This window comes from Salvelinus alpinus, chromosome 1, assembly GCF_045679555.1.
Source record: "Salvelinus alpinus chromosome 1, SLU_Salpinus.1, whole genome shotgun sequence".
Lineage (NCBI taxonomy): Eukaryota > Metazoa > Chordata > Actinopteri > Salmoniformes > Salmonidae > Salvelinus > Salvelinus alpinus.
Window position 1 is genome coordinate 118,624,943 of NC_092086.1, and position 14,541 is coordinate 118,639,483.

A 14,541-nucleotide genomic window follows, 5' to 3' on the forward strand; every position below is an offset into this window, starting at 1 on the left:
AAGGAGCAGATTCTGTGGCGTGGTAGGATAGATTCAGGAGTGCAATTAGTGCAATTAATGTATTGTTTAGTGTTGTGTTGTGGCTGCTGGCAAGCATCCCACTTGTTTTTTTATATGCTAAAATCGCCACTGGCCTTAGGAGAGAGGCTAACACTGGATGAGTAATATAATCACATTTTTTGGTTCTAGTCAAGATTCTAGCAGCCGTTTTAGCACTAACTGAGGTTTATTTAGTGCTTTATCCGCTTGCCTGGAAAGTAGAGCTTTGCAGTAGTCTAATAGGCACAGATGAGCTTTTCTGCATTATTTTTGGACAAAATGTTTCAGATTTTTGCAATGTTACAAAGAAGGGAAAAATAAACATGGGACCAGCATTTTATATTTTGAATTTATATTTTTGTTCAGTGTATATATAACCCGGACTCTTACATTGCTCGTTCTAATATTTATATATTTCTAAATTCTATTATTTTAGTTTATAGATTTGTGTGTAGTTCTGTATTGTTAGATATTACTGCACTGTTGTAGCTAGGAACACAAGCATTTTGCCACACCTGCAATAACATCTGCTAAATATGTGTATTTGACCAATAAAATGTGATTCAATTTGATTAGAAATGTTCCTTTAAGAATATGTTTACAGTATGCCAAACAAAGGATAAACGAATTATCATGGTTAGACCAATCTCGTCCATGATTGGACATTCATTCTCCCGTAATAAATTACTGACAGCTCTTTCCACCAATTATGTCTTTGTGTACACGCCCTCTAAGCGGGGCGGACCTGGAGTGTGTTTTTTCCCTACCATACACAGACAGACACAGACAGACCAAAGACAGTACTGTATAAAGACAGGCTAAAACGGCTTCTTCTATAGAAATCCCCGATCACGTGTCATGGCGACGTCGCCTCGGTAACTCATGCGTAGAAACACGTCATCGGGTCGTATCGTGCCTAACTGCGCATGTGCTGTCCGTCAAATAAACGGCAGTCCGTAGATATAAAGTTGCTTTTGACATAAATGAAAACGTAACATTTTGTCACATTCACGAGGTTGTGGATAATATCATGTTCAACTACTTCATACATTGACTCGAATCTAGTTTGTGATTTTAGATTTAGAGAAAATGAACAACTACTGAAGAAGTTTTCAATTCTCTCGTTGACTTCTGAAACCCCAAACCCAGGCCTGGTCCGTTTGTTCTGTTTCTCTTGCGTTCCCGGAAGACCCGTGATGCTGCGCCTCTGTAGAAACTGTGTGGACAGACCGTAGCTAGCTTACAGTTGATGAACGAATTTAGCTACAATGGGGTAAGTGACACATATTGCTGTCGTTTTGATCAACGGCGTTATTTCATTTCAATAACTTTGGCCTTATCACATTGCTAAATCTTGGTAATGAAACACCTGTCTGTAGTCTATAACGTTTCGCAGATAGGTACGGGATTCCTTAGCTAACTAGCTGTCATTAGTTAGCATTACATAGCTAATAAATTACCTAGCTAGCTAAATGAATCTACTTTTGTATTTCAAGATGATTCAATGCAAAAATAACGCATTTTGTTTGTCACGTGATGTTGCACAGTCTAAGGTGATCCAATAGTTAGTTAGCTAGTTAACGTCGTGATATCAACTTTTTGACATTGAACATAATGAAGTATTTTTTACCTAACGTAGGCTATGTAGTTATTTCTTAGTCACAGATCAATCAATCAAATGTGTTTTATAAAGCCCTTTTTACATCAGCCGATGTTACAAGGTGCTGTACAGAAATCCAGCCTAAAACCACAAACAGCAAGCAATGCAGGTCTCTTAGTCCCCAGTCTTCTGCCCACCTAAACAGACAAGCAACTATTTTCACGGCTAGTTAGCTAGCTACACCAGATGCATGAGTTGAATTCTGCCTATGCTTGCATTTTGTACATCTAACAGATGTGTGTGTGTTTACTACAAAACATCACAAAAGCAAGAAGAAATTCCCACGGGCAGTTATCTGTATTCTTCAATCAAACATCTTGTCACACAAGGAGACAAATAGCTCTCTCGTCATTCTGGTTCTGCATCATTCAGGCCTGTCTGCATCTCCGTGGAACCCTTTTATTGACGTCAGTGACTTTTCTTTTGGATGTACAAATGGTAGATGAATTGAAGAAACGACTTATGCACATTGTATAGCCTCTTCTAGTATATAGTCAGGCTAATTCAGGGTCATATTCACAAGGCACCAAATGGAAGAAGACTGAAACAGAGAGGGACTGAACTTGTCCAATAAGAAATGTAATTGTTAGTTTTCTTCTGTTTCTAAACGTTTTGCTACGGTGTGCACTGATGAATATAACCCAGGTTACTATGAGCCTGGCCTACATTTATCCTCAGTTCCAGTAGAATAGACATTTATTTAGAGATCATGATCCACAGTGACTTCTTAAAGGAGCAGTTATCAAAATGAGAAAGAGGGTAAAAACACCACGTGACTTTATGCTTTAAGTCTACATCAGTGTAGGTTCGATTCTAGCTCTGGTCCAGGACAATTACTTGCAGGTTTCTGATGTTGAGCTTTCTTCAAGGCACAGCATCAGCTAGCGTCACATAAACACCCTGGACTAGAGCTAGTTCCATCTTATCTATGATGTTACCCTGGACTAGAGCTAGTTCCATCTTATCTATGATGTTACCCTGGACTAGAGCTAGTTCCATCTTATCTATGATGTTAGCCTGGACTAGAGCTAGTTCCATCCTGTCTGTGATGTTACCCTGGACTAGAGCTAGTTCCATCCTGTCTGTGATGTTACCCTGGACTAGAGCTAATTCTATCCTGTCTGTGATGTTACCCTGGACTAGAGCTAGTTCCATCCTGTCTGTGATGTTACCCTGGACTAGAGCTAGTTCCATCTTATCTATGATGTTACCCTGGACTAGAGCTAGTTCCATCTTATCTGTGATGTTAGCCTGGACTAGAGCTAGTTCCATCTTATCTATGATGTTACCCTGGACTAGAGCTAGTTCCATCCTGCCTTATCTACGATGTTACCCTGGACTAGAGCTAGTTCCATCCTGCCTTATCTATGATGTTACCCTGGACTAGAGCTAGTTCCATCCTGTGTAATTTATGTTTACAGTATTCTGTCTTCTAGTTTGCCAGCTAGGTGTTGCTGACCTCCTATGGAAGTGGACCTCCTCCCTCCAGAAGCGCCATGCGAGGGTATCACTCCAAGCTGGACTCATCGTCCTCTGCTGGTGGTACGGGTGGCTCCATGCCCCTGAGCCTGGCCGTGGAGACAGAGAAAGCCCAAGCCTTGCTCCAAACCTTCTCCTCTGCCTCTCTACTGGCCAGCACGGCGCTGGGGGCCTTCTGTGTGCTGTCTGACCACGTCATGCAGCTGACCTTACTCCAACAGCACCTGTGGCTGCGGGCAGTGCTGGACAACACCGCCCATGGTCTGATAGGCCTCTGGTCCTGGGCTATCGTCATTGGCCTCAAGAAGAAGAGTGACTTCTATGAAGTTATCTTAGCAGGGATACTGGCCTCTGTTATAGACCTGGACCACTTCTATATGGCTGGCTCTCTGTCGCTCAAAGTAAGGAAGATTTATGTAACGTTCTGCCTTTTTGGTTTTCAGCGTCAGTTATAGATTAGTGTACTAAAGGTTCACCGACAAACGATTAGGACTAATAAGATCAATGAAGATCTCCATTGAAATAACTTTAGTTCAGTACTAGGCCTAATCTGTGTCTGGGAAACTGGCCCACAGTGTTAATAAAGGAATGTAGAATAGAAACATAAACAATAACCTATCTTTTCTGCCTGTTTCCTCCTCCAGGCAGCCACCAGCCTGCCCCACCGCCCCCCCCTCCACTGCTCCTCTCTCATCCCTGTCCTCTGCTTCTCTCTGAGGCTGGTGCTGTGGCTGGGCAGGCTAAAGGATTCATGGTGCTCTCTACCCTGGCTGTTGTTCATCTCCCTGGCCTCACACCACATCCGAGACGGGGTCCGCCACGGCCTGTGGGTGTGTCCGTTCGGAAACACGGCCCCCATCTCCTATTGGCTGTATGTGAGCATCACAGCCACCCTGCCACACCTGTGCTCTGTGCTCATGTACCTGACAGGAACTAGAGACGTGATCTCTACCAAGCACGGCATCGCCATCGACATCTGATGGAAGGGCCAACACCACGCCTCCCTAATAGCACCCTATTCCCTATATAGTGCACTACTTTAGACCAGAGCCCTATAGAACCCTATTCCCTATATAGTACACTACTTTAGACCAGAGCCCTATGGAACCCTATTCCCTATATAGTACACTACTTTAGACCAGAGCACTATATAGTGCACTACTATAGACCAGGTACATATTTGGGAATAGGCCTCTGGTCAACAGTAGTGCACTACATAGGGAATAGGGCTCTGGCCTATAGTAGTGCACTATATAGGGAATAGGGCTCTGGTCTGAAGTAGTGCACTACATAGGGAATAGGGCTCTGGTCTGAAGTAGTGCACTACATAGGGAATAGGGCTCTGGTCTGAAGTAGTGCACTATATAGGGAATAGGGTTCTGGTCTGAAGTAGTGCACTATATAGGGAATAGGGCTCTGGTCTAAAGTAGTGTACTATATAGGGAATAGGGTTCTATAGGGCTCTGGTCTAAAGTAGTACACTATATAGGGAATAGGGTTCTATAGGGCTCTGGTCTAAAGTAGTGCACTACATAGGGGATAAGGTGCCATTTGGGACACCCATAAATGCCTCAGCCTCACTCATCTATTTTCTTCACACCACGGGAGCGGTCACTTCCTCCACCTCCCCACTAAACTGCCTCCTCTCCTCCCTCCCTCTAGTCCGTCACTGTCAGGCTTGGAGGCTGTGTCCTGTGTGACTGTCAGTGCAGTAGTGTGTGGAAGTGCTTGAGGTATTTTATAGCCTTGTAATTAGCAGACTGATTACTGCTGTGCTGTCAGTGTAGCTAAGCAGAAGCTTGCAGGAGCCGGATGGTTGTACGAGGGTATTTTACTGATGGGTCGACAAAGGTAAAGGCTACATTCCAATTCTCTACTCTTCTCCTGAAGTGTCCACTTGGATGGAATGGACTGGAAGGTCCTAGGGAACAGAGCAGTACATTATGAAGCTGAAGGTCCTAGAGAACAGAGCAGTACATTATGAAGCTGAAGGTCCTAGGGAACAGAGCAGTACATTATGAAGGTCCTAGGGAACAGAGCAGTACATTATGAAGCTGAAGGTCCTAGGGAACAGAGCAGTACATTATGAAGGGCCTAGGGAACAGAGCAGTACATTATGAAGCTGAAGGTCCTAGGGAACAGAGCAGTACATTATGAAGCTGGAGGTCCTAGCGAACAGAGCAGTACATTATGAAGGGCCTAGGGAACAGAGCAGTACATTATGAAGCTGAAGGTCCTAGGGAACAGAGCAGTACATTATGAAGCTGAAAGTTCTAGAGAACAGAGCAGTACATTATGAAGATGAAGGTCCTAGGGAACAGAGCAGTACATTATGAAGGGCCTAGGGAACATAGCAGTACATTATGAAGGTCCTAGGGAACAGAGCAGTACATTATGAAGGTCCTAGGGAACAGAGCAGTACATTATGAAGCTGAAGGTCCTAGGGAACAGAGCAGTACATTATGAAGGTCCTAGGGAACAGAGCAGTACATTATGAAGGTCTTAGGGAACAGAGCAGTACATTATGAAGCTGAAGGTCCTAGGGAACAGAGCAGTACATTATGAAGGGCCTAGGGAACAGAGCAGTACATTATGAAGCTGAAGGTCCTAGGGAACAGAGCAGTACATTATGAAGGTCCTAGGGAACAGAGCAGTACATTATGAAGGTCCTAGGGAACAGAGCAGTACATTATGAAGCTGAAGGTCCTAGAGAACAGAGCAGTACATTATGAAGCTGAAGGTCCTAGGGAACAGAGAAGTACATTATGAAGCTGAAGGTCCTAGGGAACAGAGCAGTACATTATGAAGCTGAAGGTCCTAGGGAACAGAGCAGTACATTATGAAGGTCCTAGGGAACAGAGCAGTACATTATGAAGCTGAAGGTCCTAGAGAACAGAGCAGTACATTATGAAGCTGAAGGTCCTAGAGAACAGAGCAGTACATTATGAAGATGAAGGTCCTAGAGGAACAGAGCAGTACATTATGAAGGTCCTAGAGAACAGAGCAGTACATTATGAAGGTCCTAGAGAACAGAGCAGTACATTATGAAGGTCCTAGAGAACAGAGCAGTACATTATGAAGGTCCTAGAGAACAGAGCAGTACATTATGAAGCTGAAGGTCCTAGGGAACAGAGCAGTACATTATGAAGGTCCTAGAGAACAGAGCAGTACATTATGAAGGTCCTAGAGAACAGAGCAGTACATTATGAAGGTCCTAGAGAACAGAGCAGTACATTATGAAGGTCCTAGAGAACAGAGCAGTACATTATGAAGATGAAGGTCCTAGGGAACAGAGCAGTACATTATGAAGGTCCTAGGGAACAGAGCAGTACATTATGAAGGTCCTAGGGAACAGAGCAGTACATTATGAAGGTCCTAGGGAACAGAGCAGTACATTATGAAGCTGAAGGTCCTAGAGAACAGAGCAGTACATTATGAAGCTGAAGTTCCTAGGGAACAGAGCAGTACATTATGAAGGTCCTAGAGAACAGAGCAGTACATTATGAAGGTCCTAGAGAACAGAGCAGTACATTATGAAGGTCCTAGAGAACAGAGCAGTACATTATGAAGGTCCTAGAGGAACAGAGCAGTACATTATGAAGGTCCTAGAGAACAGAGCAGTACATTATGAAGGTCCTAGAGAACAAAGCAGTACATTGTGAAGGTCCTAGAGAACAGAGCAGTACATTATGAAGGTCCTAGAGAACAGAGCAGTACATTATGAAGGTCCTAGAGAACAGAGCAGTACATTATGAAGGTCCTAGAGAACAGAGCAGTACATTCTTCTATGCATATCTTATTGGTGGAGCCTCCAGTTGCTGCCTGATATGTGTAGTACACATGAGGTTGTGATGTCATGTTTTAACATGTTTTTAGGAAAGACTGAGGCTTGCTAGTGTGTTTTTATCTATATAAATCGAGAGAAGATGACATTAGGAGAAACGTTATTTAAACATTCCTTTAATATGTTCCTACTTTGTGATCATAATAGTTGTATTAGTCTTCTCCATAGTCTTGTTGTTCTGATGAGAGAGAGGGTGAACAGCTGTGGGTATATTCACTAGGTACTGAACGGAATAAAACACATTTAAAACAAGGCCGGGATTTAACCTGAACTTGCCTAAAAAGAAACGCTTGTTTTTGTTGCAAAACTTGTTCCTTTGCAAAATGTTTCGCTAAATTGTGCACTACTGAATATACTGTGGCTGTGTCCTGCAGTTTGACCCCCTCCTGGCCTGCAGAGGGCATCGATGAGTCAATTTATTATACAAAATTATGTTTAATCATATGTCATGTCCATTCTCATTATGCATCAACAGGATTATTACTGCTGTCTTTATTCACAGTGTGTACTGAATGAAATATGTTTCATCATTCACATGTATTTATTTCAGCTATTTGATCTGTTTGAATATTATTTATTTAATTAGAATTTTAAATGTTTAATACACTACACTGACCAAAAGTATGTGGACACCTGCTCGTCCAACATCTCGTTCCAAAATCATGGACATTAATATGGAGTTGGTCCCCCCTTTGCTGCTACAACAGCATCCACTCTTCTGGGAAGGCTTTCCACTAGATGTTGGAACATTGCTGCTATAATAGCCTCCACTCTTCTGGGAAGGCTTTCCACTAGATGTTGGAACATTGCTGCTATAACAGCCTCCACTCTTCTGGGAAGGCTTTCCACTAGATGTTGGAACATTACTGCTATAACAGCCTCCACTCTTCTGGGAAGGCTTTCCACTAGATGTTGGAACATTGCTGCTATAACAGCCTCCACTCTTCTGGGAAGGCTTTCCACTAGATGTTGGAACATTACTGCTATAACAGCCTCCACTCTTCTGGGAAGGCTTTCCACTAGATGTTGGAACATTGCTGCTATAACAGCCTCCACTCTTCTGGGAAGGCTTTCCACTAGATGTTGGAACATTGCTGCTATAACAGCCTCCACTCTTCTGGGACGGCTTTCCACTAGATGTTGGAACATTGCTGCTATAACAGCCTCCACTCTTCTGGGAAGGCTTTCCACTAGATGTTGGAACATTGCTGCTATAACAGCCTCCACTCTTCTGGGAAGGCTTTCCACTAGATGTTGGAACATTGCTGCTATAACAGCCTCCACTCTTCTGGGAAGGCTTTCCACTAGATGTTGGAACATTGCTGCTATAACAGCCTCCACTATTCTGGGAAGGCTTTCCCCTAGATGTTGGAACATTGCTGCTATAATAGCCTCCACTCTTCTGGGAAGGCTTTCCACTAGATGTTGGAACATTGCTGCTATAACAGCCTCCACTCTTCTGGGAAGGCTTTCCACTAGATGTTGGAACATTGCTGCTATAACAGCCTCCACTATTCTGGGAAGGCTTTCCCCTAGATGTTGGAACATTGCTGTGGGGGACTTCCTTCCATTCAGCCACAAGAGCATTAGTGAGGCTCGCATGTCTGCGTTCCAATTCATCCCAAAGGTGTTCGATGGGGTTGAGGTCAGGGCTCTGTGCAGACCAGTCAAGTTCTTCCACACTGATCTCGGCAAACCATTTCTGTATGGACCTCGCTTTGTGCACGGGGGCTTTGTCATACTGAAACAGGAAATGGCCTTCCCCAAACTGTTGACAAAAAGTTTCAAGCACAGAATCGTCTAGAATGTCATTGTATGCTGTAATGTTAACTTTTCCCTTCACTGGAACTGAGGGGCCTAGACCGAACCATGAAAAACAGCCCAGACTATTGTTCCTCCTCCACCCAAACTTTACAGCGGTGTTGGGGCAGGTAGCGTTCTCCTGGCATCCGTCAAACCCAGATTCGTCCGTTGGACTGCCAGATGGTGAAGCGTGACTCATCACTCCAGAGAACGCGCAAGCGAACTTTCACACCACTCCAGACGACGCTTGGCATTGCACATGGTGATCTTAGGCTTGTGTGCGGCTGCTCGGCCATGGAAACCCATTTCATGAAGCTCCAGACAAACAGTCCTTAACATGACGTTGCTTCCAGTGGTAGTTTGGAACTCAGTAGTGAGTGTTGCAACCAAGGACAGACGATTCTTACGCGCTTCAGCACTCGGCGGTCCCGTTCTGTGAGCTTGTGTGGCCTACCACTTCGCGGCTGAGCCGTTGTTGCTCCTAGACGTTTCCACTTCACAATAACAGCACTTACAGTTGACTGGGGCAGCTTTAGCTGGGCAGAAATGTGACGAACTGACTTGTTGGAAAGGTGGCATCCTATGATGGTGCTCTACTGCCAATGTTTGTCTAAGGAGATTGCATGGCTGTGCTCAATTTCTTTTTTTTATACAGTTATGAATGGGTGTGGCTGATATAGCCGAATCCACTAATTTAAATGGGTGTCCACATACTTTTGTGTGTATATATAGTGTGTGTGTGTATATCTTATTTTGATATTGGTACCTTGTGTTGTAAAGACTGGATGGATTCAAAGTTGTTCTTTTTCAAAATAAATCTGTCCTCTGGACCACTCGCTAAGTAATGTGTCTGTGTGGACTTGTAAGCTGTTTGTGGGCGTGAGTGGGTGTTGCTCTAGATACACTGGAATAATGCATGTTGGTAGGAATCAGTCTGCCGCTCGGAGCAAGGCCTCGGAGGAGCTCCCAGGATGCAACAGTTAGGAGTCTGCCTCCTCATCACAACATGACCAATCAGTTATCATTACAACAGACCATGACCAATCAGTTATCATTACAACAGACCATGACCAATCAGTTATCATTACAACAGAACATGACCAATCAGTTATCATTACAACAGACCATGACCAATCAGTTATCATTACAACAGAACATGACCAATCAGTTATCATTACAACAGACCATGACCAATCAGTTATCATTACAACAGAACATGACCAATCAGTTATCATTACAACAGAACATGACCAATCAATATGAATGTGTCTGATTACTATATTTTCATCAGAAAAGGCAGGAATTCTGTCTACCAGTGACAGAATGTTGATTTTAAATCTTGAATAGGTATTTTTACAAATAGACATTTTAAACCTTTAGTCTTCAGTCTGTCTCTTCTGAAATGTCTCTCCATTGACCAGGGTTGGGTAGGAACAGTATCCGATTACTACCACAAACAGATTCTTCTGAGGCCTCTATTTAACTGCAGTCACTGACCCTCCTTAAGGCTAAGTGCCCTACTGACAGGAAACAGGAAATACTGCCCCGGTCGGACAGGAAAGACAGTGTCCTCTGTCCAGGACAGGGACTGTTGCCAAGACAGCCAGAGGCAGAGTGGAACTACCTCACACAGAGGGAAGTGTTATGGGACTCAGGGAGAGGAGGGTTATGGGACTCTGTTAGGGAGAGGAGGGTTATGGGACTCTGTTAGGGAGAGGAGGGTTATGGGACTCAGGGAGAGGAGGGTTATGGGACTCTGTCAGGGAGAGGAGGGTTATGGGATTCTGTTAGGGAGAGGAGGGTTATGGGACTCTGTTAGGGAGAGGAGGGTTATGGGACTCTGTCAGGGAGAGGAGGGTTATGGGATTCTGTCAGGGAGAGGAGGGTTATGGAACTCTGTCAGGGAGAGGAGGGTTATGGGACTCAGGGAGAGGGGGGTTATGGGACTCTGTTAGGGAGAGGAGGGTTATGGGACTCTGTCAGGGAGAGGAGGGTTATGGGACTCTGTTAGGGAGAGGAGGGTTATGGGACTCTGTCAGGGAGAGGAGGGTTATGGGACTCTGTTAGGGAGAGGAGGGTTACGGGACTCTGTTAGGGAGAGGAGGGTTATGGGACTCTGTTAGGGAGAGGAGGGTTATGGGACTCTGTTAGGGAGAGGAGGGTTATGGGACTCTGTCAGGGAGAGGCGGGTTATGGGACTCAGGGAGAGGAGGGTTATGGGACTCTGTTAGGGAGAGGAGGGTTATGGGACTCTGTTAGGGAGAGGAGGGTTATGGGACTCTGTTAGGGAGAGGAGGGTTATGGGACTCTGTTAGGGAGAGGAGGGTTATGGGACTCAGGGAGAGGAGGGTTATGGGACTCAGGGAGAGGAGGGTAATGGCTCACAGTCGGCGTTCCAATTTATCCCAAAAGTGTTCGGTGGGGTTGAGGTCAGGGCTATGTGCAGGTCAGTCAAGTTCTTCCACACCAATCTCGACAAACCATTTCTGTATGGACCTCGTTTTGTGCACGGTGGCATTGACATGCTGAAACAGGAAAGGGCCTTCCCCAAACTGTTGCCAAAAAGTTGCAAACACAGAATCGTTGCAAGCGCCTTCCTGTCCGACCGGGGCAGCATTTCCTGTTTCCTGTCAGTAGGGCACTTAGCCTTAAGGAGGGTCAGTGACTGCAGTTAAATAGAGGCCTCAGAAGAATCTGTTTGTGGTAGTAATCGGATACTGTTCCTACCCAACCCTGGTCAATGGAGAGACATTTCAGAAGAGACAGACTGAAGACTAAAGGTTTAAAATGTCTATTTGTAAAAATACCTATTCAAGATTTAAATCAACATTCTGTCACTGGTAGACAGAATTCCTGCCTTTTCTGATGAAAATATAGTAATCAGACACATTCATATTGATTGGTCATGTTCTGTTAGGGAGAGGAGGGTTATGGGACTCTGTTAGGGAGAGGAGGGTTATGGGACTCTGTTAGGGAGAGGAGCTTTATGGGACTCTGTCAGGGAGAGGAGGGTTATGGGACTCTGTCAGGGAGAGGAGGGTTATGGGACTCTGTTAGGGAGAGGAGGGTTATGGGACTCTGTTAGGGAGAGGAGGGTTATGGGACTCTGTTAGGGAGAGGAGGGTTATGGGACTCTGTTAGGGAGAGGAGGGTTATGGGACTCTGTTAGGGAGAGGAGGGTTATGGGACTCTGTCAGGGAGAGGAGGGTTATGGGACTCTGTTAGGGAGAGGAGGGTTATGGGACTCTGTTAGGGAGAGGAGGGGTATGGGACTCTGTTAGGGAGAGGAGGGTTATGGGACTCAGGGAGAGGAGGGTTATGGGATTCTGTTAGGGAGAGGAGGGTTATGGGACTCTGTTAGGGAGAGGAGGGTTATGGGACTCTGTTAGGGAGAGGAGGGTTATGGGACTCTGTTAGGGAGAGGAGGGTTATGGGACTCTGTTAGGGAGAGGAGGGTTATGGGACTCTGTCAGGGAGAGGAGGGTTATGGGACTCTGTCAGGGAGAGGAGGGTTATGGGACTCTGTTAGGGAGAGGAGGGTTATGGGACTCTGTTAGGGAGAGGGTTATGGGACTTTGACAGGACAGTCTGTGTCGGGGAGAAAGGGAAAGGGGGATACCTAGTCAGTTGTCCAACTGAATGTATTAAACTGAAATGTGTCTTCCACATTTAACCCAACCCCTCTGAATCACCCCAACACAGCTCTGTTGAGGAGAGGAGGGTTATGGGGCTTTGACAGGACAGTCAGTTTCAGGGGCCTAGGGGAATCACCCCAACACAGCTCTGTTGAGGAGAGGAGGGTTATGGGGCTTTGACAGGACAGTCAGTTTCAGGGGCCTAGGGGAATCACCCCAACACAGCTCTGTTGAGGAGAGGAGGGTTATGGGACTTTGACAGGACAGTCAGTTTCAGGGGCCTAGGGGAATCACCCCAACACAGCTCTGTTGAGGAGAGGAGGGTTATGGGACTTTGACAGGACAGTCAGTTTCAGGGGCCTAGGGGAATCACCCCAACACAGCTCTGTTGAGGAGAGGAGGGTTATGGGGCTTTGACAGGACAGTCAGTTTCAGGGGCCTAGGGGAATCACCCCAACACAGCTCTGTTGAGGAGAGGAGGGTTATGGGACTTTGACAGGACAGTCAGTTTCAGGGGCCTAGGGGAATCACCCCAACACAGCTCTGTTGAGGAGAGGAGGGTTATGGGGCTTTGACAGGACAGTCAGTTTCAGGGGCCTAGGGGAATCACCCCAACACAGCTCTGTTGAGGAGAGGAGGGTTATGGGGCTTTGACAGGACAGTCAGTTTCAGGGGCCTAGGGGAATCACCCCAACACAGCTCTGTTGAGGAGAGGAGGGTTATGGGACTTTGACAGGACAGTCAGTTTCAGGGGCCTAGGGGAATCACCCCAACACAGCTCTGTTGAGGAGAGGAGGGTTATGGGGCTTTGACAGGACAGTCAGTTTCAGGGGCCTAGGGGAATCACCCCAACACAGCTCTGTTGAGGAGAGGAGGGTTATGGGGCTTTGACAGGACAGTCAGTTTCAGGGGCCTAGGGGAATCACCCCAACACAGCTCTGTTGAGGAGAGGAGGGTTATGGGGCTTTGACAGGACAGTCAGTTTCAGGGGCCTAGGGGAATCACCCCAACACAGCTCTGTTGAGGAGAGGGGGGTTATGGGGCTTTGACAGGACAGTCAGTTTCAGGGGCCTAGGGGAATCACCCCAACACAGCTCTGTTGAGGAGAGGAGGGTTATGGGGCTTTGACAGGACAGTCAGTTTCAGGGGCCTAGGGGAATCACCCTAACACAGCTCTGTTGAGGAGAGGAGGGTTATGGGGCTTTGACAGGACAGTCAGTTTCAGGGGCCTAGGGGAATCACCCCAACACAGCTCTGTTGAGGAGAGGAGGGTTATGGGGCTTTGACAGGACAGTCAGTTTCAGGGGCCTAGGGGAATCACCCCAACACATCTCTGTTGAGGAGGGTCGTCTTGTTATGGGGTTGCTAAAATAACATCATTAATTTGTCTCAACGACAACACATTGTATCCATTTGAAGTGACATAACTTCCTGAGTTGAGAAATGTCCTTTTGTCATTTGGAGGATCAGGAGGGTTGGGTAAGGCTGACCACAGGATGGAAGGACCACTTAGAGCAATATAAACAAGTCTATTGTTCAAATCTATACCAAATATGCTTAATTCATGTTATCTATGGTAATGTGGTTATAATTGTTCTTAATTTATGTTATCTATAGTAATGTGGTTATAAATATGCTTTTTTTTAATTTAACTAGGTAAGTCAGTTAAGAATAAATTCTTATTTACAATGACGGCCTACCCCGGGCCAAACCCGGACGGCGCTGGGCCAAACCCGGACGACGCTGGGCCAAACCCGGACGACGCTGGGCCAAACCCGGACGACGCCGGGCCAAACCCGGACTACCCTGGGCCAATTGTGCGCCTCCCTAAGGGACTCCCAATCACGGCCGGATGTGATACAGCCTGGATTCAAACCAGGGACTGCAGTGACACCTCTTGCACTGAGATGCAGTGTCTCAGACCACTAGTAATCTACAGAATAGTAAAGTTCCCATAGTTTTCCAACCCTCTAGTAGTAATCTACAGAATAGTAAAGTTCCCATAGTTTTCCAACCCTCTAGTAGTAATCTACAGAATAGTAAAGTTCCCATAGTTTTCCAACCCTCTAGTAGTAATCTAC

General features: G+C 45.8%; 1 protein-coding gene across 3 annotated transcripts; it reads left to right on the plus strand.

Annotated features, from left to right (window-relative positions):
• The first annotated feature begins 946 nt into the window (after nt 1–946).
• On the plus strand, nt 947–9,666 carry tmem267 (transmembrane protein 267). 3 transcript variants are annotated; one of them, XR_011667983.1, is made up of 4 exons: nt 947–1,312; nt 3,136–3,579; nt 3,823–5,646; nt 5,709–9,666. XR_011667983.1 is itself a non-coding variant. In XM_071342898.1 (3 exons), the coding sequence occupies exons 2-3, from the start codon at nt 3,196–3,198 to the stop codon at nt 4,156–4,158; spliced, it is 720 nt and encodes a 239-aa protein (XP_071198999.1). In that variant the 5' UTR covers nt 947–1,312; nt 3,136–3,195; the 3' UTR covers nt 4,159–9,666. The 3 variants fall into 3 exon arrangements, 1 of the variants encoding a protein (XP_071198999.1); XR_011667984.1 differs by having other exon boundaries at nt 3,823–5,485; nt 5,579–9,666; XM_071342898.1 differs by having other exon boundaries at nt 3,823–9,666.
• Nucleotides 9,667–14,541: the final 4,875 nt, after the last annotated feature.

Bases quoted from the DNA above. Each gene is read 5' to 3' on its own strand.
- tmem267 (XM_071342898.1), top strand. From the start codon at position 3,196: ATGCGAGGGTATCACTCCAAGCTGGACTCATCGTCCTCTGCTGGTGGT. The intron at 3,580-3,822 runs GTAAGGAAGATT...TTCCTCCTCCAG, and splicing joins CTGGCTCTCTGTCGCTCAAA to GCAGCCACCAGCCTGCCCCA.